This window comes from Pseudopodoces humilis, chromosome 10 (assembly GCF_049639895.1).
Source record: "Pseudopodoces humilis isolate 2021_Gansu_Grassland_sample_001 chromosome 10, ASM4963989v1, whole genome shotgun sequence".
NCBI classification, from domain to species: Eukaryota; Metazoa; Chordata; class Aves; order Passeriformes; family Paridae; genus Pseudopodoces; species Pseudopodoces humilis.
Genome location: NC_142209.1, coordinates 26422062 through 26447098, shown reverse-complemented (window position 1 = coordinate 26447098; position 25037 = coordinate 26422062). Strand labels below are relative to the sequence as shown.

The 25037-nt window shown below is 41.3% G+C and overlaps 1 protein-coding gene across 4 annotated transcripts; it reads right to left on the bottom strand.

Moving 5' to 3' along the window:
* Positions 1-519: 519 nt before the first annotated feature.
* PODN (podocan) lies at positions 520-25037 on the bottom strand. 4 transcript variants are annotated; one of them, XM_005521169.3, is made up of 12 exons: positions 24878-25037; positions 23889-24176; positions 21200-21441; positions 19543-19636; positions 17907-17971; positions 13685-13794; positions 11291-11447; positions 9738-9853; positions 7252-7909; positions 4824-4972; positions 3034-3241; positions 520-1962 (listed from the first exon to the last, which is right to left on the bottom strand). In XM_005521169.3, exons 2-11 carry the CDS (start codon positions 23971-23973, stop codon positions 3067-3069), a joined length of 1851 nt encoding a protein of 616 aa, XP_005521226.2. In that variant the 5' UTR covers positions 23974-24176; positions 24878-25037; the 3' UTR covers positions 520-1962; positions 3034-3066. The 4 variants fall into 4 exon arrangements, with proteins under 4 accessions (XP_005521226.2, XP_014106343.2, XP_087916661.1 ...); XM_014250868.2 differs by having other exon boundaries at positions 23889-24083; XM_088060535.1 differs by having other exon boundaries at positions 23889-24078.

Here is a 25037-nt window from a genome sequence, read left to right as displayed (position 1 = left end):
GTGGTTTTTTTTTGGGGGGGGGTTGCTGCTGGAAGACACTGCGCTATTAAAGGACAGATTCAGCGTGCCACTACTTGAAACAAACTCGGTGTTTCCTAACTTTACCTGGTCTATACTATCTGCACCTTAAACTGTAGGTGGGTCTCCTTTGGTAAAGGCTGCTGCTTGCTCAAGAAGCTGAACAGTGTAGGTATCATCCTGACATTTTGACCCTGATTCTACAGGTGCTAAAACGAACCTTTCACCTTTGCACTCACTGCATCAGACTCTCAAGGGATTCAAAGAAGTCTGAGGCACCTGACTTTTCATAGCATTGTAGTCCAAGGGACAGAAGTTTAAAGACAATAGACCAGTTCTCCATAAAACTCTACAAATCTGCATATTCTCAGCTTGTTCAGGAGTTTAATGAAATTCTTTTTCACAGAAGGCTGGCAGAATTTCCACTGGTGTTTGCTGGAGATGGCTAATTGACTTGAGCTACATTCTGTAGACATTTTACATAGAAGTCTATCCCAGCAGTCAGTTGGAAGGATATTTTATTGCTCAGCTGTATAGCTGATATTAAAAAATGTGTGGGTTTTGCAATTTCTAGGGCCAAGCTTTTACTTTTTCAGGAAGCAATTTTTCCTTCCATGATTAATGAGTGTGTTGAATTGTCTAAGGTAGAGAACAACAGCTTAAAATTACTGTCATGTGCTATGGGAAACCAAAGGGAGAATGTGGAACTAGATCTCCAGCAGGAAAACAGCTGGTAAAAAATTAAGCCAACTGTGTTTCCAAGTCAATCCTGGAATGCAGTATGCAAAATAACATGTGTTCAATCAGAAATCCTCAAAAGAAAGGACCATTTTGTCAAGTAAATTAGCTGCCTTAGATGAAGGAATTATTACCAACTGAGAAATATGTACCTCTGTAGGTCTTCTTTTCCATGGTTTCTTTATTTTCTATGATTCCAACAGGAGCTGAGATCACTCAACATCATAGAATAGGGGAGGCTTTAAGGGAGTATGACAGCAAGCACTGTCTCCAGACTTGAACTAAACAAATTTCTTTTGACACTTAATGGTTTTCTCCCAAGACAGCCCACAACCACTAATCTCTTCTCCATCATTAGTCTCACTCCTTCCTCTCACTGTGAATGAGATACACTGTGGAAAATTCTACCATATACATTAAACTTCATCCTGTCACTCCATCCTCTGATCATACCTTCGGAGACATTCACCCAACTGCCCCAAGGGCAAACAACAGCAAGACAGAAACTTTACCAAAGCTCTGGAAGGCAGACATACAAATTATATATATATATATATATATATATATTCACAAGAGCAATTGTTTTATCTTAAAACTTTTCTAAAACAGGAATATACTGCAGGTTTTGGCAGTAGAGATAAAATATTACGGGATCCAGCCTTATTTTGTTTTTCTCATCCAAATATACACATTGTTATAACAGAGAAATAATTGCATCCAGAATTATTACTGCTGCTTGATGACCAAAATGCCTCATACACTGCTCTGCACATGAAACTACTGCAAATATCCATCTACCCTGGCCAACAACAGCTTCTTTTGGGTGGAGGAAAAGAGGCATAAACATGGTTCACTTAAAATGCAGTGACAAAAATGGCATTTGAAGACCTGTGTTCAAAACAGTCCCATATTGTTATTACAGATGGAAACAGTGAGGGAAGAGAAACAGAAGAAACAAAAGCCAGCTTTTGTGAGTTCCAGAGCAATCCCTTATGATCCTGGGTCTTGTATAAGATGATTTGGAAGCTTTGGAAAGGCATTCAGGGTCTCTCCCTGAATAAGGCACTGAAACACACTGTCTTCCATGAGCCTGGCCCAGTGCCATGACAGTTTCTGCGTAATTCATTGCACGTTTTGCTAAGTGTTCTCTGTATATCTATATAGATATATACACACAGACATATATGTATTTTTCCTTATGTTTTCCTGCAAAACAGAAAAATAAAATAAGTTACATAATGGAATACAGAATTCAGAATAAGACAAACATAGTACCTGTTGACATGTCATGCCCCAAAACTAAACCAGAGATGCATTGATTCTGAATGTATCCTAAGTCTGTAAATATAAATTATTTCTTGTTTAACAAAGTTTTCATATAGCCCAGCCAAGAGGGCTAATGTTTTGAGTTCCCAAGTACCTTCTGCCCTTTTCAAGCCCCATCATCTTTTAAGCTTATTAGCACTATTCCTAGCAATTCCTTGTGTCATTCTCAGTGACAAAATGTTGATTAGGGACAAAACTATTTTTTTCCCCACACTTATGAGTTTAGATCTCCGGAAGCAAAGAGCAGTCCTGAACCTCATCATCTTTGACCATAAGATGCTTAAGAAATGCAGTAAATAAATCACTATTCTTATGAAAAAAATGCATATTCTTCAAATATCATTGTCCCTGTATCTTTTTTCCTTCAGTTGAAAAGAGATTCAAGGAGCGGTGCTATTTTTTCCATAAGAAATACACTAAGTATAGCATTATTTTTCCCCTCCAAGTGGTCAATGATTTAAATACTGCTTGAGACAGAGTTTGTAATCTAATAACACATTTAACAGACACCAATGGGTCTAATCTTACTTTAATTTATCTAATTTTTAATCTATTTTTACCTCACGTCTTCTGCATCAGCAAGCTTCACAGTTTGTTCTTTGTTTTCCTCTTGAAGTAATTGCTTTAAAATGTCATGAAATACCTTTGCATTTTTTGTTATCAGAATTAGTGAACAAGGACCTGCATCTTTAACTACTGTGTCTGCTGTGGCTATAAACAGAAGCCAGTAAGAACAGTCCATTAAGAACTCTGATAAAACAGATATATACTGTTTCATTTTACAAAATATTGTATTTTCAAGCCTTTTTTATTTGTGATTCCCCATCATATTTTAATGGAAGTCTTTAAATTCAAGGTTCAGACACTTATTTGTTATGCTTCAATCATGTGTGTATATAGGAATTATTTACACAAGAGTCTGAGAACTGGAGCCTCAACTACAGTTGTTACCTCCCACATGATGGGATTTTATGAGTTCACATTTTATCTCCGTTCTTCTTCCTCTTCCTCTTCGTCATCTTCCATTTCCTCTTCTGAGTCATCCTTATTCTTTGAACTGTTGCTGAATTCAAGGTTCCCCTCAATATCCAGTACTTGTAAGTGCTTCAGGCTTTGGAAGATACTTTCTTTCAGTGCTCCAACTGCAATCTTATTAAACCTTAAACAAAGGAAAAAAAGGCACCCCTGTTAAAATAAACCCATTTTTATATACAACACAAAAATGAGGAGACTAAGAGGAAACCATTCTGCAACTACTCTTCACTGACCCAAGTTACTCTAAATTTACACTGACTCACAACAGCATTCTAGAAGTGCTGACTCCTCTGGATCATAATATTGGAATTCCTCCCCCACAAATTCTTTCTCTTGCTATTCTCCTTTCTCCTTCCCAGAGAAGAAAAGCATCTACTTCACAGCCCACATTTTAAAATATAACTGATTTTTCATGAAATTCTGTGTCATTCCTTGACAGTTTAATTCTTAACCTAAGAAACTCAGAACAAAGTAACCCTTTAAACACAAAGCATTAATTTTTCAGCTGTTATTTGCATTTCCAGGAATACAAATAAACTAATCTGAAGTTTAAGAACCTGTCACATATACTGCTCTGTAACTCCTGAACATGCTTAAAATTGTATTCTGTGTAATATTCCATATGTATATTATTTTTCACAGCACTGCAGTGATTAATGGCCTCCCATTAAAAATACAACTGAGCTTGGGTGGAGTTGCCTCCTCAATATGTTAGCAAAACTGTTTTGCAAATTCCTTTTTTCTTTATACAGAAATATAGAATGTGGTATGTGGTTTCTGGTTCACATCCAAGCATTCACTAAAATCTCATAAATGTGAGCAGCTGAATAGACAGACTGCTCTAATTTACACCAGACATTAAAATTTAATTTGCTTGGTATGGAATCATTCATCCATAAAGGTATGCTCCAGAACTATTCAGAAATATGGGGCAGTTTAGGTGCATATAGACAAAATAAGACCATATTTAGTCTTGTGCACACACCCATTGGATCAGCTTAATAAAAGGGATTCATAAATTACTTCTAATCAATATTTTCAATAATATTTCACCAGATTAAAACTGAATCTATTGTGGGAACAGATTCACTTCTTGTGGTATAAATCTCTGCTTAAATCAGTTGTTACTGTGAGTTTACATTACATGTGAAAAAAGGTCAGTATGTGTCATCTATAAAAACAAAGTCCTCATCCAACTGACAGAGTGGGGAAAAAACTCAGCAAAGCCCCTAAACTGAGTTACGTAACTGTCACAGTTGTAACTTGTCACTTGCTTCTGACAAAGCTTTCAAGGGAATGCACACAACTTCAAGATTAGTCACACACACCTCACTGGAGGGCGATTTTGTCAAAATTCAGGGCCAACAGACACAGGCAAAACTGTACTTCTACAAGGGGACTGTGAACTTTTAGCTCACAGCTGAATATTGGAATATGACATCATGTTAAACATTAACTACCCAGAATTACTGGCATGCCCAATCCATTATAATAAGCATAGAAAAGGCAAGCTCTTTAAAAAGAGTTTATTATGTGTATCCATGTCTTTTCTGAGCAGATGAATAGAATTTTGTCACATATTACTATAAACCAAAGATGCTTGTTCAGAAAGTAAGGATTTTAAATACTTTCTAAAAAGGAAGCAATTATAAAGCAGATGAAGAAGGAAAAAAATCTTATGTGTTGAAGTGGAAACTTGACCTTACCTGAGGTAAATCCCCTTTATATTGGGTGTGGATTCAAAAGTATTCTCTGAAACCATTGTGATCTTGTTGTTCTGGAGATACAGATACTCCAGAGATTCTGGCAGGCCTAATGGGATAGATGTCAGTTGGTTGCCAGCCATGTCTAGTGACTGCAAGAAAGAGACAACAAGGGGTCAAATAACCAATTTAAATATTAGAAACACTTCAGAAAGAGTTTTAAGTTTAAAGTTATATTTATTATAGAATAAACTAATTTAATCTACCTCTAATTTGCATCAAGGTAAGTATGGCCAAGACAATTCTACTCTCTTACACTCCTGTTGAGCTTTCTGATTTCACATGATATGTCATGCTGGTTTGTTTCTGGGTTCCAACATCTTTGTATCTCTGTCCACAGGCATTAGTCCATGTCTGCTTTAAGTAAATTAAAACCAGGCTGGGTTTCAGATATGCAGAATTCCTTGGCATCTGCTACTGCAAACACTTTGCTGGCTAAGGATGGTGATAGGTACAGTTACACATAAAACCATCTGGAAATATTCTAATATGGAGAATGTATGAAGACAGCAGGACTAAAGGTCATGATCATTTCTCAGATTAATTTAATGCAAGAGAATGGATCAATAGAAATGTTTTGTTATCCTGTATTGTAGTACCTTTTGTAACACCAACCTGACAGTATTTACCCACTACTCAAAGCCACACTACTGCAAACAATAGTCCTCATTCTAGTGTTTTTATTCCTTACATAATGCCAGTCTGGAAAACAATTATCATAGAACCATTGAATTGTTTAGGTTGGAAAAAAGCTTTAAGATCATTGACTCCAACTGTTAACCCAGTACTGCCAAGTCCATTATGTAAATGTCTCGCTTTGCAGTTGCACAGTCTCTGGTGATTTCCATGGAAACAGTGTGTACTGAAGCATTTACTAAGTATATACTTGATCAGGATCTTTATGGATGGTTATTTGCCAAATTCACTCCAGTGCAACAACTCAGAAACCAACTGCACAGCTGAGCACTTAATGATAGAAACGATTCAGCTAGAAACAACCAACAAGTAATGCTGTTCCAAAGAAAAGCAACAGTCATAAATGCCCCATTAGTCCAGCAGAACTTTAAGTGTATGCTATTATCTGAACCCTGTTTAATGGGAGTGGGGTTTGCTGTAGGGATGGCCAATGGTTGAGTCAGCGATGTCTCTGGCTTTACACCGACTGCAAAGGAGTGAGAGTGGAACAAAAGTTCACATAATTGTGAATCAGGATCTTTGAGAAGGAAAGCTCGTCATTCCAACCAGCAACTCCAGCTGCCCAACAGGGCTCATGAGCCATTTTTGTTTGAAAATAAAATAACCTACATTTTATTAAGGTACTGCAGAAAAACAATCCCAGCAGTCTGTAATTTTCAACAGCATCTTCCTTCCAGGCTGCTTTGCATGTTAAATATATTTGCACACACTCACACACACGTATCAGTGAGGCACCAAACAAATGCAAAACATATTATTAAAGCCAGGGACCAAATCTGCAGCTCTGCAGACACTGTTGCTGCATTGCTGATTGACATTAACTGAGAAACAAGCTATTGGTTATTCCCAGACACAACAGAAAGGGAAACGTTGTATAGATTAACGTCAGGATTGTCTGAAAACACGCTGGGGGCCAATGTGACATATGCTCCATGTCCTTATCCCTGATCTGCTCTGAGATGTGCACACTTTGCCTGTTCAGTGACCCTGCACCCTCCATGGCTACCATACGACACAGGCAATACCTCTCACTGCAGAAAAGGGGCCGTTGCCTAAAAGGAAATGCAGACAAATCCTTCAGCCAGCGTAACAATTCTGAAAGGTCATTTTGCTCAGCACAAATATGATTGTTCCTGCCTGCCTTATGGTTTGTGTTTAACTTTCTCCAACAATTATGCAAATGAGAAGACTGCTGATTGAATCCAGACCTCCGAGCTGCTCCCCAGGTGCCTTAGCCAGCTGAGCTGCTAAATCCTACAGCTTGGCTTGTCTGACTATAAGCTGATGTGGGGGCTTTGAGAATTAAGAGTGTTTTTGTTTATGCATTCCTTCCTCCTGCTGTCTCTATTCAGAGCTGATTTTAAATCTTTTGGGAGACGAGCTATTTGAAAGGCCTAATTTCAGTTTTAATGATAACATTCACTGATGTTTTTCTGAAAATATAGGACACTGACAGGATTCAAAAACAAAGCTGGTCTGGCCAGCAGTGGAAGGTACCCACCTCTGGCACAACAGCACATCATTTCACTCTAGAAACAGCGACTGTAGCACTTACAATGCAACCCTAAAGCACAAGAACCGAGCACATTTAGTATTGGTGCTACATAATTTGATTTAGACAGACAGATGAGGACATCAGCATCACTAAAGCAATTAGAGAACATGATGTTTCTACCTGAAGACTGCTGAGTTCTCTCCATGCTCTTGAATAAATTGAATTTACTTTCAGTTTATTGTTGCTCAAATACAGTTCCCTCAGTTTTGTCATCCCAGACAAAGTCCCTTTTGGGATGATGCTTATCTCATTCTCCTTCAGCTTCAGAACTTGCAAGTTCTTTGGAAAGCCAAAAGGCACCGTGTGGAGATTGTTTCCAGAAAGATCCAGGGACTTTAGTTGCCGCAATTTACGAAAGGCCTCCCGATGGATCTGGGGACTTGTGAGTTTGTTGTAGCTCAGGTTCAGCTCTTCAAGGAAGTAAGTGGTAGCAAAGTCATTCCTGTTAATCTCTGAGATCTGGTTATGAAGGATCATAAGTGTCTTCACTCGCCGGGGCAGCCCACTGGGGATCCTTTCCAGCATGTTGTTGTACAGGTGGACAGTGTGCAGCTTCTTCAGGCCGTGGAAGGCTAAGGGGTGAATACCTCGGGCTTTTAATTTGTTATTGTGGAGCAGAAGGTACTCTAGGTTCTTAATTTGGGTCAAGACATCTCTGTCAATCACCTTAATTGCATTCTTCTCCAGGTGGAGGAGGACGATGTTTCGAGGTAAACCACTTGGGATTTGTGAGAGGTTATTGCTGGACAAATCCAGATATTCAAGACTAGACAATTTCCTTGGGAAAGCAGGAAAGAAAACAGTTTGATTCTGCAAGATGAAACAATAACCAATTTCCTCAAAGATTTTACAATCTTTGCTTTAGAAGCTTTTTGCCAAGTACAGCTCCCACTACCTGCTGCCCTTTTCTGACTCGTGATGTGGACACCAAAACAGGGAGCTCCCATTTTGCCAGTAGGGATTAGGACTTGTCACTGCCACCACTCTCCAGCCACACCAGCAAGGGAACATGCCACAGTCCACACATACCCAAATTGCCACTGAGCTGAGGCCTGAGATCAGTTTTGCAGTCCCAGTTAGCAACATATGAACAATTTCAGTGAATAAATATGACAAGGAAAATGGCATGGGCGCACCACCAGAACAGAGTTTAGCTCTCAGTTTCACAGAAACAAACCTGAGCATGAGTAATTTCTGTCTCTCTGAAAATAAATACCGAAACTGAAGGGCAGGTCTGCTTTCTAGATGATAAAATGTTACTCTTATGAAAAGTAGAAATGCTACCTCAGTGTCCTAGGCTAAGGTAGTGAACTTCTCCTGACCCTCCAGTATTATGGAAGTGAGTCAGGGCTAGAGCTGCTTTGTGTAAGCTACTGAATCTGGATTCCATGGTCTCAGTTGAAGCTAAATTAAATCCTCAGACCAGCCACTTATACCAACTGGATGTGGATCAATGGTATTACATGCCAGGACTGAGGAACCCTGTATTCCCTTATATTTCAAGTCAATTTCTCAGTTCAAATTAGAGTTTTAATCTACTTGACACTACATAACCCATTTCAGATGACTAGAAAGTTTTCAGGAAACATGAGAACTAATGTGTTACAGACGTTACTTACTGGTTACTACACTGCTAATCCAGCTATCCAAACATGCTGTGAATGAATAAATATAATCTTTAGGTAAAACACTTCACTGCTGCCATTTGTAACCTTTTCCCAAGATGGGGATATTTTTTTATGTCCAGCAAGACGTGGAGGTGGACTCAACACAGATACAGTAAGCTACTAGGGGAGGTTTCTGGGAATGGGAAATGGAAAAGGAAAGGACAGTTTGGTACATATTCATGTCTGGAGATCAGGAGAGTTTACAGAACTAAATTATGGGCAGGACCAATTGTGTGGTCTGGGTTTTCAGGTAAAACAAGGGCAGCATTCAGTGCAAGCAGAGAAAAAAAAATGTTAAAATTTTGAAAGTGCTAAGTCCCAGGCTAAATCTAGGACAGCCAAAGGCTATTTTTGTTGCACCAGTTTGTAGCAAAGCTTTTGCAGCCATCTGGCTCTTGAGCAGCACCACTGCATCCCTGCCTGCTCCAGCAACCACCTGTACTGGGGTACAGCTGGGCCAGGGGAATTCACTGTGTGTCTGTGGCTGCTTTCAAGCCACCTTCACAGAAACACGAGTGACTCCAGTCATGATGAAAATGTGGCTTTAAGGCCCAGTGAAGTGCCCCAAAAACTGGAAAGTCCCAGGTAACTTCACTTTTGACTGTTTTGGAAGAACAGAGAGTAGGTTTCAGGGTTGTTCTACATTATTTTTCCCAGAAGGGACTTAGTATCTGGCGTGACTGGGTCTGTGGCAGGCAGGGAGTGGTGCTGTCTGATGTTCAGTGTTCTGTCTTTTGTATGAAACTATTCTGTAACCACTCACCAATACCTTTGCTCTTGAATGGCAGCATCTGCATCTCAGACTTAGCAGTGAAATGCATAACATCATCCAGCTTTTAATAACTTTACTTTTTACTGTGTCCTTTGTTCAGTAGATACACAACTATCCCAGAGGGGGCAGACAGACACAGAAGTACAAAGTGCACATCTCAGTCTCACCAGAAAGTTTCGTTGTCCATTCCCTCATTAGATAAGTAGTTATTCTGCAAATACAGCTCCCGCAGACCAGCAAGTTCACTGAAGGCTCCTTTGGGAATCTTCTCCAGCTTGTTGCTCTAGAGTCACCAGGAGCACAAAGCACAGTATTTGGCATGAATCAACACAACATTTGGGTTCTATTCAACTAGCATGGGCAATTAAACTTCAGAAGGGCTAGACATAAAATATTTAGGGGGCATTATAATGTAATGGACAGACTGGACCAGATTCATTTGCCACCTATTATAAAGTAGAAACCTACAGACAAATTTGGCTGCCTCAATAAATAGTAAAAGAAAAAATCACATTTAAAGTACACCTGTCAGATATTTTTGGTCCACTTCTGACTGCCTCTCATTTCTCATTGCTCCGTTTTTCCCAGTAAAAATATCAAGGTAAATGTTACTACTGACAAATGGTGCATGTGCAAATAAAACACCCATTTCTCTGCTCATCTCCTCTGTCCTTAACACAGCTGGGGACAGCAGGGAAGGAGATAAGTTCAAAGTGTAATGCTCAAAGTGTGAGACCTCTTTGGGAGATAATGATTATCTGTAAGTGTCAAAAAAATGCAGAGGACAAGTTCATACTTTGGAGAGAAATTCCAGCAATTTAAAGGACTGGACTGGTTGCGTTTACTTTTCTTCAAGCTGGAGAAGCTTGTTCTCTAGAAGACTTTTACAGGAATTCCGGTGAAACCTTCAAGGGAAAAGAGAACTGGGAGGCAGCACAAAGCTGCCTCAGTCCAGGGCTGATAACAGACTCCAGTCTCTGCACGTCCAAGGAGCTGTCAACACTCAGAGCAAGCGGACCCAGGACTCCCCACTGCTGTGGCTCTCCCATTGCTAAGGCTGAGATCTCCAACTCAGACATGATGAAGCGTTTTTATCAGAATCAGATGACATGGAATTAAAAATGCTGGAGAGTAGTTAACAGCACAACTCTGCTATTGCACTATTGCTGGAGGAGTTGTAGCAGTAGAGAATGCCTGATCCAAACCGAATTGCCAGCTCAGTAGCAAGCAGTAGCCACTGATGCTGGGAAGCAGTGGTCTGTATGAAATGAGTCAGTGAGCAAAGCCAGTACAGAGTGGGTAAGCAGGGGGTAAGCCACTTGTCTTGCCACTGTCAGGACAAGTGGCATCAGTGGCAACCTTAACTGGGAGCTCATGGAGACATAGCCATGGAATGATGCACTTCTGTTCTAATATGTATTAATATCGTTTTATGCAGGAAGGAGACCAACAATGCAACCATACAGGGATTTGTAATACATCCCCCTGCAAACACAGAAAAGCATTTCTGCCTCCTGTGAGCATTCTGGTGATTTGCAAAAACACACTGTTGCTTATGGACAAAAAAGGAAGGAGATAGGGACAGCTACTGTTGAGAATACAGTAGGAAAGGCTTAAAGTGGGCCGGGATGTTTCCAAGTGCACTGGGATGTCTTGGCTGTGTGGTGTGAAACTCACACAAACACAATCCTAAAAGATTACAAAACTTTGTTCTCATTACCTGTAAGTGTAATTTATACAGTGCTGGAGGGAGATTCTTTGGAACATACTTCAAGAAATTGCTGGACATGATGAGTATCTCCACATTATTAGAGCCATTGAACATGTTATCAGGTAATCCAGCATCTGAAAGTTTGTTGTTATGAAGATACACAGATCTGTTGGAAGAAAGTAAAAGATGAAGTTCAACAGATAGGGTAATGTAGAGTTTTTGTTTATTGAGAGAAAGCTTAGTTTAAAACCTAATTTCAATCTTTTCTTCTTTCCTTGAGACAATTAGATTTGTTTTTAAAAATGTGTCCTTTAACTTTTAACTGTTTAACTTTTAACTGCAAGGGACAGAGATGCAAAACCAAATGGTTGGCCCCAGTACTCTCTGAAAGTTAAATCTATTCAAAACCCAAACCTGCACATGAATACAAATTTCACACGTGGTCTTAACTTCTTTACAAGAAACTGAGTGTGAGCCTGGGGCTGTGCAATACTTAGAAACACAGAATGTCAGTGTGAGGGCCTCACTCAGAGGGTTAGAATTAATCTCTGTTTAACAGATATGGAGCCAATTTTAACTTCTATTTGGAACTGAGTCTGTGCTGCTTGGGCTTACAAAATCAGCCTGGAGGTCTCTTAAGAAAGGACCATCTCTTAACCTTCCATTCTTTCTGCTCCCTTGAAGGCTGGAAATACCCCAGGAAACAATTTCTCTCCTACTCTTAGAACTCAGACTACTGACAGAAAGGCAACAGATTTACTCAGTCTTGCAGTCTTTTTTCTATGCTTTGGTTTTTAATGAGCCACTGGGATTGAGAGACAGTTTCTTACTTTTCCCATCTTACTTTCAACCTTTAATACTCACAAAATAGTTCCTCCAAACAGATTGTCAAAAACTGATTCATCCTTACACAGGTTTCAATTCTGTACAAAGCAATATACCTATGTGAAGTTATTCCTCCTTTTCACTGGCTTAACTGCTAAATTAATCCATTTTACTTCTTTTTAACAAAAGAAATTATATGCTTTTAGTAACTTTGATTACCTCTTCCTTTCCTGTGTTTACCCCCAGATGCTGCAGGCAGATAAATTTGTAGAGAGAGGTTAAAACTGCAAAAGTGTCAAAGTGAGCTTTTTAAACTTGTTCTTAGATTCTCTATCAGTTGCAGAGAACTTGGCAACATCCTTCTGGAAGGAAGGAAGGAAAGGCTCAGTATGGAAATACAATTGTGTGATCACACACTCCAGGGAGTTCAGAGCTACACTGGAAGTATTGTTTACCCTGCATGGTCAGCTGTACTTTTAACTCACAAATATTTGCCTTTCTAAAAACTTACTCTCCAAATAATCAGTCTGAGATCATGAACTCTGCTGGGGACAAAAAAAACAACTGAAACCACTGTGTTGGGATTTTATATGAGTAACCTTGGAAATCAATTAGCTCTTATTCTGATTAAAATTAGTGTTGGTATAGAACAATGTTAAAATCACTTTGGAAGAGTCAATAATTTTAATATGGAATCAAAACACAGCAGCATCTCCACCTCAGATTAAGGAAGAAAACATATATAAATCTAGCTTCTTTCATCATGAGATATTGCCAGAAATCTGTGAGTGACTCAGCCCTTTCAGCTTCCAAGATCCTGAGAGACTAAAGGCCCAGGAAGTGCAGAGCAGCTCCAGCTCTCAATGAATTCAGTAGGAATGGAGAGTTCTTTGGTTCATCACAAGACTGAGCTGAAGGGGCTCAGCTGGGTCAGCTGTAATTAACTGCTTCCAAACCTGGCTGCATAAATTGCTCCAAACAGTTTGGGATGTCTTTTGCAGGATGTGGATGGTGCAGTGTGTGGATGCTGCAGATTACTCAAAACCCCTTTAGAAAAGCCCACACCTCACAGGAGGTGGTCTGTGTGCCCCTGAGTTTGACATGGATGTGCTGCTGTCAGTCCACATAAGAAAATCACAGCATGAACCTAGCAGAGACCTTTGGCAGCAGATCTGGTGTATGAACCCCTTCTGAAGGTGGTGAAGTTCTTACCGTGAATAGAACTGAGTTCTACTGTACTGACCACCTGATTTTACTTTTTAAAACTAATGGACTATAATAAAACCAGAGATTACTAAACAACTAATCTCCATTTTGAGAAACTAAATTGTTCTTTTCAACTCAAATACACAAATAAAATGGGGACAATTTCATTTTATATTTTCAGAAGTGTCTGGCAGCTAGCAAAAGCCCTTGGAATGTGATTGTTAGATCTTTCATTCGGAGAATAACAAACAGTTTCTTTCCAAAAAGACAAGTAGGCAATAATATAGTTTAGCCAGATAATTTCTTATCAGCCATCAACTGCATCCAAGCAGTGGCAGAACACCAGTATTGTTTTACTTCCCAGTCCCTTACCTCAAGTTTGGTTTCTGTCCAAATGTGAGCCCATATATCTTAGTGAGATAATTGGCTGCAAAATCTGCACTGATCAAGGTATTTGGTAGGAATTTCGGAGCCACTGTTAGCTGTAAAAGAAGTATACAGGGGAGTTCCAATGAAATGCAGCAAATGTTTTAAGCAAGTATTAGAGCAGCAGCAAAACACTTGCAAATTTGTCTTCCCTAAACAGGCAAAGATAAATTAAACTGAATGTAGATTGCATGAACAAAAACAAATTGTCCTCACTCACTAATCTCTCCAGGAAGGAGACAGACTTTTGCTCTAAGATATGAAAATGTTTGTTTTGCTTGGAAGGGTCCTATCTCTTTTTGGTGGAAGAAATCAAGAAATAGTTATTCAGAGAGCAAACACTTTGCTTATTATTGTTCCTAATTCCTCAGTCTGCTGTGCCAAAAAACTTCCAACTCCCCTCACAGTGACCTACTGCTTATTCTCTTACAAAAGTGTATTGTGGAGGGGAGGTGTCACTTCACACGTCTGCTCCACTGCATCCATTTATGATGATCTCTGCAAGGGGGATTCAGGCTCCCAAAGAACAAGGATACTTCTGAGCCAAATGATGGAACATTGAATGGCACTTAAAAGCAAAGTGTACACAGATACTTTGTTCAATAAACAAGGGATGCAGCAGGAAATACAGAAGGGCCCTGTCCTCAAAACTTTATAGCTGACAACATGTACAGGATTGAATGTGTTGCTCTTGTTGCTATTTTTATCAGTGATTTTAAAAGCTAACCCTGTGTCTGAACAAATTGGCAGAGTGAAAAGAAATTATCAAAAAAAGCTCAATTTTAGAGAGCTTCCAGGTAATACAATAGCCAGGTTCACTGAGTGGCTGTTAATAACAAAGTCATTCACCTACAAACCAAAAATACAGTTACAATCCAGGCTGGATGGAGGACAGTTTTCTGGGAAGCATAAACCCAGAATGCATCAAGACAAAGCCCTCCAGAAACAAATTTTTAACACAATGCTGTAACAGATGATCCTTGAACAGAGAAGACACTGAATTGCAGTCGGCAGGTTACAGGTGTTCACTGCAGCACTAATGAGACCACTCAGGGTTTTATGTGCGCTCCAAAGGGCTATTTCCTAGGGAGATACTGAATTCTTTGAGATCAGAATGGGAAACTGTGGAAATGGAAGAGATCTGCCTTTTAGCCTGAAGTTCATGGAATCTGTAATCTTCCTCACAGCTCTGTTGTGTGAAACAGAACCCGGTCCTTTCAGCCAGCAATGCACAGCAAGACTCACATGATGAGAAACCATATTTTTCAAGCTTTTATTACCATAAAACTGCAGATGGTTATGAATAATATTGTAAAACCAAAAATATTTAAAATATGAACACTGTGTGAAAGAAGGGACACTTTACTGGAGAACTGCCTAACCCAAGCCTTAAACTATGTATTTATCTAAAGGGTGCCTACACCCCTGTCTACTGGTATGTCAAGAGTGCATTGATGAACTCCATCCATGAACTTCCAACTTACTGGACTCATAAAACAGTCTTTTTTTAAAAAAAAATTGAATACATTATTTACTGTTTTCCATTTTTGGCTGTTCCAAAACCTCCATCCTTAGCCTGTCTTAAACGTTAAAAGGCCACAAATACAAAAAATATCTTTTCCACAAATCACACTCCTATCAGCATTTCCAGATGGTTTGTGAGCACTGGAATGAGCCATTCTGCATATTCCTGCAGTTGCTCTTGGCTTTTCTGGTAATCTCTCACCTCCTGATCTGGGAGATATAATTTTAGGGAGTTGGATAAAAGCACTCATCTCCAACTAAGAAGGTCTGACAGTGCCTCAGAAAGAAATAAGTCTCTGCCATGACGTAATACTGACAATTCAGACACAGGAAACAGGACTTAATCATTTTCATACACAGTGGTACATAAAAGCTTTTCTCCAGTCAAATAGGTCATAACTTTTGTACAAAGCAAAGGGCATGGCTAAGACATGTGAAATGAGAGACATCAGAACCACAAGAAAGAGGAAAGAGAAAGAGAAGTTTAATCCAAAAAGAGTTTTCACTTGCTCATGACTTTCCTTTGGCATTTCAGCACTTGGTCATGAGACTGAGTTTCACTGATTACCTTCTTGAAGAATTCATGCTGGATTGTTTTAAGTGATAGCAAAAATAAAGTTGACTTGAATAGCTTTGTCTCATTTATTGCCTAACAAAAAGCAATCTGCCATCTCTCCTACTGCAATTTTTCTTTCAACTTTACTGCTGTACCTTCCTTTCAATATGGCAGAGTGTTTCTCCACTATTAACTAATGAATTCAGAAGGTTAATACAAAAGTCATTACCAATTTTGAATTGCTTGGATTTTTCTTGCTTGAATGAAGCTGATAAAAACAGAAGTGCTGAATTGAGGTGAATCCCATACCACTTTGAGGATATGGGGAAATGTAAACCTTCTGTCACCAAAATCACCTGCTTATAGTCAATAATAATGGCAGCTCAGGATCTGGTCTATCATTTGGTGGACTCATTTCTCTTATTGACAAGGTTTACTGTGCACTCTACTTGAGAAATACAAAATGTATTTTTTATGTAAAGTGTGTAAAGAGTGGGGTGAAAAAAAGAAGGAAACTACAACATCCACTCTTTTCTTGAAGTACTTGTTACTCACAGTCCACAGAAGGCTTTTAGTCTCTTACATTTCTTTTGTCTGATCTACTATGCCGGTTTAATGAAAGATGATTGAGCTACATCTGATGGGATCACAATGGAAGATAAAGCAGCATTAAGATAATCCATAAAACAAGGAGCAAACTAGCAGCAAATCCCTGCTCTCCTCCAGACACCACAGTAACTTGATCCACAGTGTTTCCTGCTGCAGAGGAGATGCAGTTTGAAGCCAATCTGGTTTGTCCTGGCTTGTGATTTATAAAGAAATGTGTTATTTTTGCAGGTCCACAACTTCTCACTATAACTACTTGTGACATTCGCTGATGTTTGCAATTTCTTTTGGGATTCTTTTCTCTCTGCAGCAAAGCCAGGAAAACCAAACACTTTGTTTTGTTACACTGGGAAAATCAGAGTGCGAGGTTCTGGAATATTAGTCACAGTCTGGCTTGATCCTTTTTATGGAGTTATTAACTGCCAAGATTGTTACATGGAAATGGTGCTTGAAAGAGAGAAAAGAACACAATGTTACTGTACTAAGGAATGGGTTCTATTCTCAATCACTCCATACAGAAATGTATGGAGTGATTCTGGATGTGTCTTGGCCTGACTGAAACCTAAATGTGGCCACATGTATTTAATCAGAACATCAAATGGTCCCAGATTTTAAGAGGATAATAAAATATATATACAGACATGCAGAGAGAGAGAGAGAGAGGGTGGGATGGAAGGGCAGGACTTTTATACACAAAGAAGCTCTGCCTGATGTTTTGACTTATATTTTTCTGTGGATCCTAATTTCTTCTGTAGCAAATATTTGTGGACAATCACTGGGGATAAAGGAAGTCATAACAGGAACCACCCAGATGCAAAGGTATATGAAAAGCTATTCCATTTCCTAGCCTTGGCAAGAAAGATGTGCTTCTGCCAATACATCCACCCTGGGTCAGAACAGGAAAGCACCTGGAATCTTCTTCATCAAAAGAAGAAAATCAGCTTCTACCACCGCAGGTAAAAGAATAAAATAATGACTGGCACAGTTTCACTGTGTGGGGGTGTCCTCCCCATATCCAACCCAGTAACAATAGAAGTCAGGGAAAACTGGTTAGCTTTTTACAGACCCTGATGGTTCAAACACAGACACTAGGATGTGTTCACAAATTTTTCAATCAGCCTCATCTGATAAGGCAGCATTTCATCATTACCCCACATACAGGCAGGAACCAAATCTGCATGCAGCTGATCCAAAGGCTGCTGAAGACAGTCATAATTAAAGCATGCAGGGGCTCTCTGTACCTCCCTACACTAGTGAAACTTTTCACCAGGTGCACAAATAAACAAATGTTCAAAATATACCTGCATGTGTAGCCTCTAAACTTTTCACAAACTGTTTTGACCTTAAATGAACCTGTGTTAGAATATCACTTTAGCAGTTTTACTTATGTAGTATGTACATTTAAAAAGAATTGACAACTTGATCATTTAATTTTCAGAACCCAATTAGAAAAGAGCTCTGAAAGGCTTCACAGCCTTTTACCTTATTGTTTGCCAGGTACAGGTAATTCAGGTTCTCCAGATGCTCAAATGCTTCCTCTGGCAACCCTTAAAAAGAGGAATAACTAATCAGTGACATCAGCACCTTACTGTCTTTCTAAGTGAAAATACCAGAGGGCAGCCTTCCCTTCCAGTATCTTCCATGTGAGATTGAAACACTTTTATAGCCACTGAAACAATCTGATTCAGACCTACTGGCATCTTTTTTTTAATTGGAAAATAACCTACAAACCCACAGACTAAATCAAACAATACACACTTGTTAAAAGCCATGAAGGACTATCTGATCCTGATCACACAAGGCTTGTGGCCAAGCCCACTGACAGGGGTCAGGTCCAAAGCTGTGCAGATCTATTCTATGGCCGATTTTCAGTGCTTGCAGCAACCACACTATCTGAGAACCTTCTCCTTTCATTTGCATAAGATTCTGCAAGTCTTTTTTTCTTGCAAGGCTATAATTGGAGGTTGCTTAATGATCAGATCAAGCTGATGTATGACTATATTGCCAAAATAACCCTGGTATCTGCATGTCACAATCCTCCTCTTGCTCTGCTCCCCCCAATACAGATACCCAAACAGCAACCAGCTCAGAGACCCAATCTACTTCAGGGCTTATCCTCCCCCAATAATTATTAATTTTCAGCTGAGTCACTCCACATCCAGCTAATCACACAAACACAATTGCTGTCACAATGGAAAGCCTGCAAGTAACACTTTCACCTGGCACTTAGATAACCATGAGCCAAAGGTGAAGCTATTTCCCTTGTCAAAACATGTTGGTAACTCAGGGCTGCACTGAAGCCTGTGAAAGAAAACACAAAGGCCCAAAGGTAATAATGTCAAAGGCTGGATATATTAAGTGCAGCTTTCCCTGTGCTATGTAAGATTGCTGTGCCTTGGTGCCCATGTATAATATGCCCACATTTTCAATAAATTTTGTTCTCTATCATTTCAAAAAAGATCAAAAGAGCATTCATATGAACTGGATGATACATAAATTAATAATTACATATTTTGTATCCTATATCCTTCTCTCTTACTGTTTACTCCAATTCCTGTTTCTTTTGCTTTCCTCACTAACCCCTTGTTAATTTTCTCTAATAAGCATAAGACTGAGCAAGCAAAACCTGCCTACTAAAATCAAAATGTTTGAGAAGGGTGGAAATGTCCTTATTTGTAGTATGTATATAAATTCATACCAAATTTGACAAGGACAAAACTGGACCAAACTGCCCTGACTGACTAGTCTGAACTAAACAAGGTCATTCAGGAGGAAATCATTCAGCATGTGGACGTTTCTGGTTCTCAAGTGCATTGCATGGAAGTGCCTGTGGGACCAGAGGGAGTTTCCTGGATGAGGAGATCTCACGCCACAGTACACGAGCTGCTGCCAGGTCTCCTCCACTGGTTCAGCAGGGCTGCATTCTTCCACACTGAGTATTATATTTCAGATGATAAAGTGTCTCCATGCTCTGTGTGATGGCCAGAGGAGTGAGGCTCATAGCAAACGACTCCAACCAACACAATCCATCACCCTGGCCTTCCTTATCAGCTGTCACTGGCCTCATTGCATAAGCTGGTGTTATGGAGGCACAGGCTCTGTCCACCCTGTGGCTCACCTTTTGAAGTCAGCCTGTTGTTTTGCAAATTGAGAGTTTCCAGTCTATAAAGACGAGCAAGCTCTTCTGGAAAGATTTCTTCTATTTGGTTATTCTAAGAAAATGGAGAGTATTAATCATCAACAAAGTAATCCAAGAAGGATCCCAGTAAACCCAGACCATGAACTTCAATAAAATCTGGAAGTGAACCCACCATGTCAAATCCTTGTCAAGACTTCTTTCATAATGAGCCAAACTCAGATCTCAAACCCAAAACATCCAAACCCAGGAGCATTTGAAAGCCTGACTTCTGCTCATCTCCAGGAATATTCAGCTTACGCACCAGTAGCACACAAAGAGTGTGATTATGCCTGGCAAGGCCCACAGTCCATATGCCATAGCCAAACCTTGTAGCTGCAGCAAAGCCTTTGCTACATGGTTGGCATGGTGGATTTCCAAGCTTATGGCTTCTGTTATTCATGGGTTGTTTTAAAAGCCAGAGGTCACAGGCAGGGAGTGTCAAACCAGGCTCACTTGCACTGGTTGTGACTGCCATCAGATTTTCATTAACGTGCTGACTAACATTCTGACCATTAATGAGTGGTTCTAGTTTCAGTATCCAGGGGACCAATCAAGGACCCACTGTGCTGGAAGCCAGGCCAATGCACAGAAAGTGATGCCTGCAGCTCCAAACAGCTTCTTTTCTTTTGGAAGAGGCAGGAGCCATGGCTAGCACACACCTGGGACAGATCTGCTGAGGAAGGTGCCAGCTTACATTATAATTTTTCTAACTGAAAAGCTCTAAACAAAATCTGCATTTCACCCATTGTACAGAATTGACAGATGGGAGCAATAAACCAAAAGGAGTTGGTGTAGAGCCAGTTCAGGCACTGAAAACCTGAACTACTGCCACTGCTCCAAGGAGGCACTGCCACAGGGCTGCCATGCTCTGGCCCTTCAGGTGTCAGGGCACTGGCAGGGAAAGGACACCTGCCCAAATGCTGGTCACAGGGATCAACTAACTAAGAGCAGAACATAGAGACCTGCTGACAGTCTAGGACATCCTGAATCTTCTTCCTGAAGCTGGAATCTCACATCTTATATGTCCTTTTCATGACAAGACATGAGGTGTCAGGAGCAGGACCATTTGCTGTAGGCATGACATCAGTGTCCTGGCCACAGGCAGACCAGCACCAAGCAGTGCCACTTGGGGTGGTGGGTGCCAGTGGCCATGGCACACCTGCTCCTTGCTGACTCCATGTGCTGCAGGGGGAGGTGGGACAGTGGGGGACATGGGCTGGCCCTGCCTCTGCACTGGCTCACCGTGTTTGAACTAACACACTGTGCTGCCCAAAAAAATTTCTGTCATTTAGCCCATCTTCTTCAAAGACACCTCAAATGGAAGGGCCCCACCAGAAATCTGGGCTGGCCAAGGACAAACAAGAAATTGCTGGTTTGGACGAAAATTCTTCTCATGGAGCTGTGAAAGAATGTGGAGCTCTTTTTCCCCTCCCTGTATGTGAGGGGAGGGGATGCCGATAACGAGGTGCATTCGTCGAGCCCAGGAAGCCGGGCCTGCTGCACCTGCAGCTCCCGCCGGGAGCCGAGGAGGGGCTGAGGGAAGGCGCCGGCGTTCAGGGCGGAATGAGGGCACGGGGGCGATGGATGGCGCCCTTACCTGCAGGGAGAGGTGGTTGGTCAGCTCGGGCAGCAGAAGCGGGAACTCCTTGAGGTCGATGCCACCGCAGTCCACGACGCCCTCCTGGGTGCAGCCGCAGTCGCGGGGGCAGGCGGGGCCGGGCCCGGGCCGCCGCTCCGGGCCGCCCTCGGCAAAGTCGCTGTCGGCGGCGCAGCCCAGGGCCAGCAGCGCCGGGAGCCCCAGCAGCGCCAGCAGCGCCCGGCCGCCGGCGGGCATCGCCCCTGCGGGCCGGACAGCGGGGTCACCCCGCGGGGCAGCGCCGGCCCGGCCCGGCCGAGCCCCGCAAGCCCGGCCCGGCCGGGACCAGCCCCACCGCCCCCTTCCCTCTCTCCCAGGGCGCTTCGCGTCCCCTCAAGGCACTTTGGGCACTGCGCTGCCCAACCAGTGCGTCCCGGGTACAGCCGGGCATGCCAGCGCCGAATCCCCGAGTTATTTATTCATATTGAGAATTTTTTCATATTGAGAAACGCCAGATGATCCCGCAGATGTAGGGCAGAGGCTGTGAAATGTTAGTTCAATGTGGTTGTCTGTAGTACCGCTCCTCACAGTTTTTCATAGCAAGAAACTCTTCTCGTTAGTTAAACATAGAGGCTTGGTCAAGAGTGACTCTCAGAGGGGCTTGCTACGCGTGCATCGAACAATAACAAAACCTTGCAGCTACTGAAAACAGAACGGGCTTCCTACGGATTTTGGACAGTGCTGATCTGAACCTAAGACACTTGGCTAATGTTCAGCTTTTATCTTTCTGGCAGCAGGTTAAAATAATCCAAACAGAAGTTGAATATCTACCGGAGCAGCCAGCTGGCCCTAACCCAGCGCTCTCGGTCCCACTTGCTGCCCTTCTCAGATTTCATACATAAAGGTTTGCAGTCAGGGCTGGTTATGACTTGTCATTTATCCTCTCAGCTATTCTTCACAGAAGGATTTGACAGCGATGAGAAAGACTTAGGCTAATCTTTTAAGGTGAAAAAGCACGATGGATTCATGACCTTATGAAATAAATACTCTCTTCACCTCTGCTAACCCAGAGGTGCAGCAGAGATTGAGAGCAGAGAGTGAAAGATTCCTTCTTTGCATCAGAAACAAAGAACCCCACAGAGCCATACTGGCAGCTGTCAGAACTGCATGTCTCCATATACACCCATTCACAAGTCTTTGCAGCTTTGCAGCAGGAGCTCTCACTGAGAGCTTGGGTGCTTGGGAAGCACTGGAGACATCCTGCTCTCAGTCACAGTCATGAAAGCCTTACGTAATTTTTTTCAACAGTAACTTGTACTTGAAGAAATGGGAGCAAGTGGGACTACAGGGTAGAGCATCCCAAAACATGGATGCTGGTTTTGCTTCAGTCCTGTCTTTAGTACAAACATGCTGGGTGGACGATTTTAAGCATTTATCATTGTGTGTTTGATCCCTCTTTCCCCTATTCCACTATTTTACAGCTTCCATATCGGAAGTACTACCTGTAATAGCTGAATATAATGAAATCCATCTCTTTTATAGAACTTCCCTTGCATGGCAGATATTAACATTGAGACCAAAACTGGCCATATGAGTACCAACAGTGGATTAGTAAAACCCTTAGTATTTGGTGACCTAATCTCAGAAAATATTTCAGAAATCTTAGTGAAAATAATCTCAGAAAGTATTTCAGATCTCTAAGAAAGTATTTTTCCCTTATAACTGCTCACCCTTATAGATAACTTGCCAAAGAAACTATAGACAGAAAACCTTGCATATACAGGTTTCAATCAGCTCTGCTGTAACAGCATCAACACTGTTCCCATAGCACAGTTACATCGTGGTTGGTCTTGGGCTCTCTAGATTTGCAACATGCTGCCTTTTCCCCATCTGTTGCTGAAAAGATGTTAGAAAATTAATGTGAAATATTCTATCTATTGCACACTAAGATTTTGAGGCAATCTCACCCCCTTATCTATGTGCAAGTGTCTGCTACAATGCCTTTGGAGGGAATGCTGCTCTAGCACAGTGAGGCACTTTGGACAGAGGATCATCTGTGTACATCTGGAGCACAGGCAGTCAAACCAGGCATGATGGTGATTTTCTTTTACTTCAAAGAAAGGCTGAACTAACTCACTCCACTTCTATTCATTCCCATGGGCCTGATTCAAAGAATCCTTAAGAAGCTTAAGAAAGCTTCTAAATAAGTAGCTCAAAACCCACTAGAAAGAGTCAGTCCTCTTCCCTTGCTGTAGGTGGGCTTTGGAGCAGGTCCTGCCACCCAAAGACTGAAGTGACACTGAAACCAGCTCAGAGGTTTCTGTGGCTGCATCTTTCTGAGTCCAGACACAAATGATACCTGCACTTTGGTGCCTCACAGCACAAGAGTGCTACAAAAGGCACAGTCTCAAGAGGTAAACTGAAGTTTCAGGAGTTACTGAATGCTTCTCAGTGATTACAGTGCCCCCAATAAACAACAGAATCACTTTCAAAATATCTCATCTCTGTTACCTATTATTCTCCACACACGTTCACACAAGACACACACATAGATGGAAAAACATTCACTGAAGGAGAGGATTCTCCTTCAAAATCATCAGGTTAACTGAAATTGTTACACTGAGTATCCTTGCTAAAAGCTGCAGCTGACATGCAGGCTGCTGCAGGTTGTCTGACAAGCTAGCTTTAAAAAAAAAATAGAAAAACTCACCTTTGCTGTCAGAAATCAGATGAATGGAGAAGAACATTTCTCTTGCCCCCACAGGCTCTCTCAGCTCATGCCATGTCAGTAACATGCACTGAGCTGAGAGCGAGTCTCCCCTTTCCAAGCCAGATCCTTTCCAGATGTGAGCAGCAGAATTGGAGAGAGTAACAGGCAACCCTCTACCAGTGAGAGCTTCCTGCACTTCCCAACGAAATCAGAGAGGAATTTTCCAAAGTCACCATATGGGAAAATGTGAGTAGGAAAGAGGAAGCAGCTATGGCCTGAATATAAAGACTTGGGAAATAAACAATCTCCCATTACTTTTGTCAACACAGTTTGCAAGATCCGTGAGCAAAGCCAAAAGCCAGCATGCCGGAATTGGCAGAAGAGAAGCAGAGACAGTGTGTATGCTTCTGCATTTCATTGCAGGACACTGGAGCTGCACTGTTACTACATCTTTGAGTTTAGCTGCATTCAACCCAAATCTGAATTCCAGGTGGGAATGTCCTCACATTCTCTGGGGGTCTGGTTCAAATTAGCTAGAAACAGATAGATCAGCAGTTTTTCCTGCATTTTATCTCCTTCCCCTTTAACTCTCCCTCGTTTTCAACACATCAACTGATCTTTGGGGACAAGGATCAATAGGCTGAAACTACAAATGTCTTACAGGCAAAGTCCCCAAATTTGCTGTGACACCCCATCCACTCAATCTCTTCTTTATCTTCTATGCCCTGCTTTGCAGCACTAACATCAGAACTCTCCACCACATACACATACACACACACACACACACACAGACATTCAACCCAGAAGCCTCAAGTTTCTTATTTCCTCATCCTTAGTGAAAGAACAGGAACATACAGTTGATAACAGAATGCTCCAAGTGCAGCAATACTCCCAAGAAAGCAACACAGCTTTTTGTCCCTGACAGCAGTTACTATACTAAATATAAAGCCACCTATTTTATGAGTGCCCCACAGTGCTCCATACAGTACCTCCACAAAACCTGCAGAAGATCTGTCCTCACCAATAACACGACCTTCTTGCTGAATTCCAAAGGGACACTGATTCTTTCCACACCAGATGAACTAAAGTCTAAAGCAATTAAGTTATTTCCTCCCTCTCTTCATCCAGGCTTATATCAACTGCAACTGA

Bases quoted from the DNA above. Each gene is read 5' to 3' on its own strand.
- PODN (XM_005521169.3), bottom strand. From the start codon at position 23,973: ATGTTACTGACATGGCATGAGCTGAGAGAGCCTGTGGGGGCAAGAGAA. The intron at 17,972-19,542 runs GTGAGCCACAGG...CCTCTTTTTAAG, and splicing joins CAACAGGCTGACTTCAAAAG to GGTTGCCAGAGGAAGCATTT. The intron at 3,242-4,823 runs GTAAGGTCAAGT...CCTTTGTTTAAG, and splicing joins ATAAAGGGGATTTACCTCAG to GTTTAATAAGATTGCAGTTG.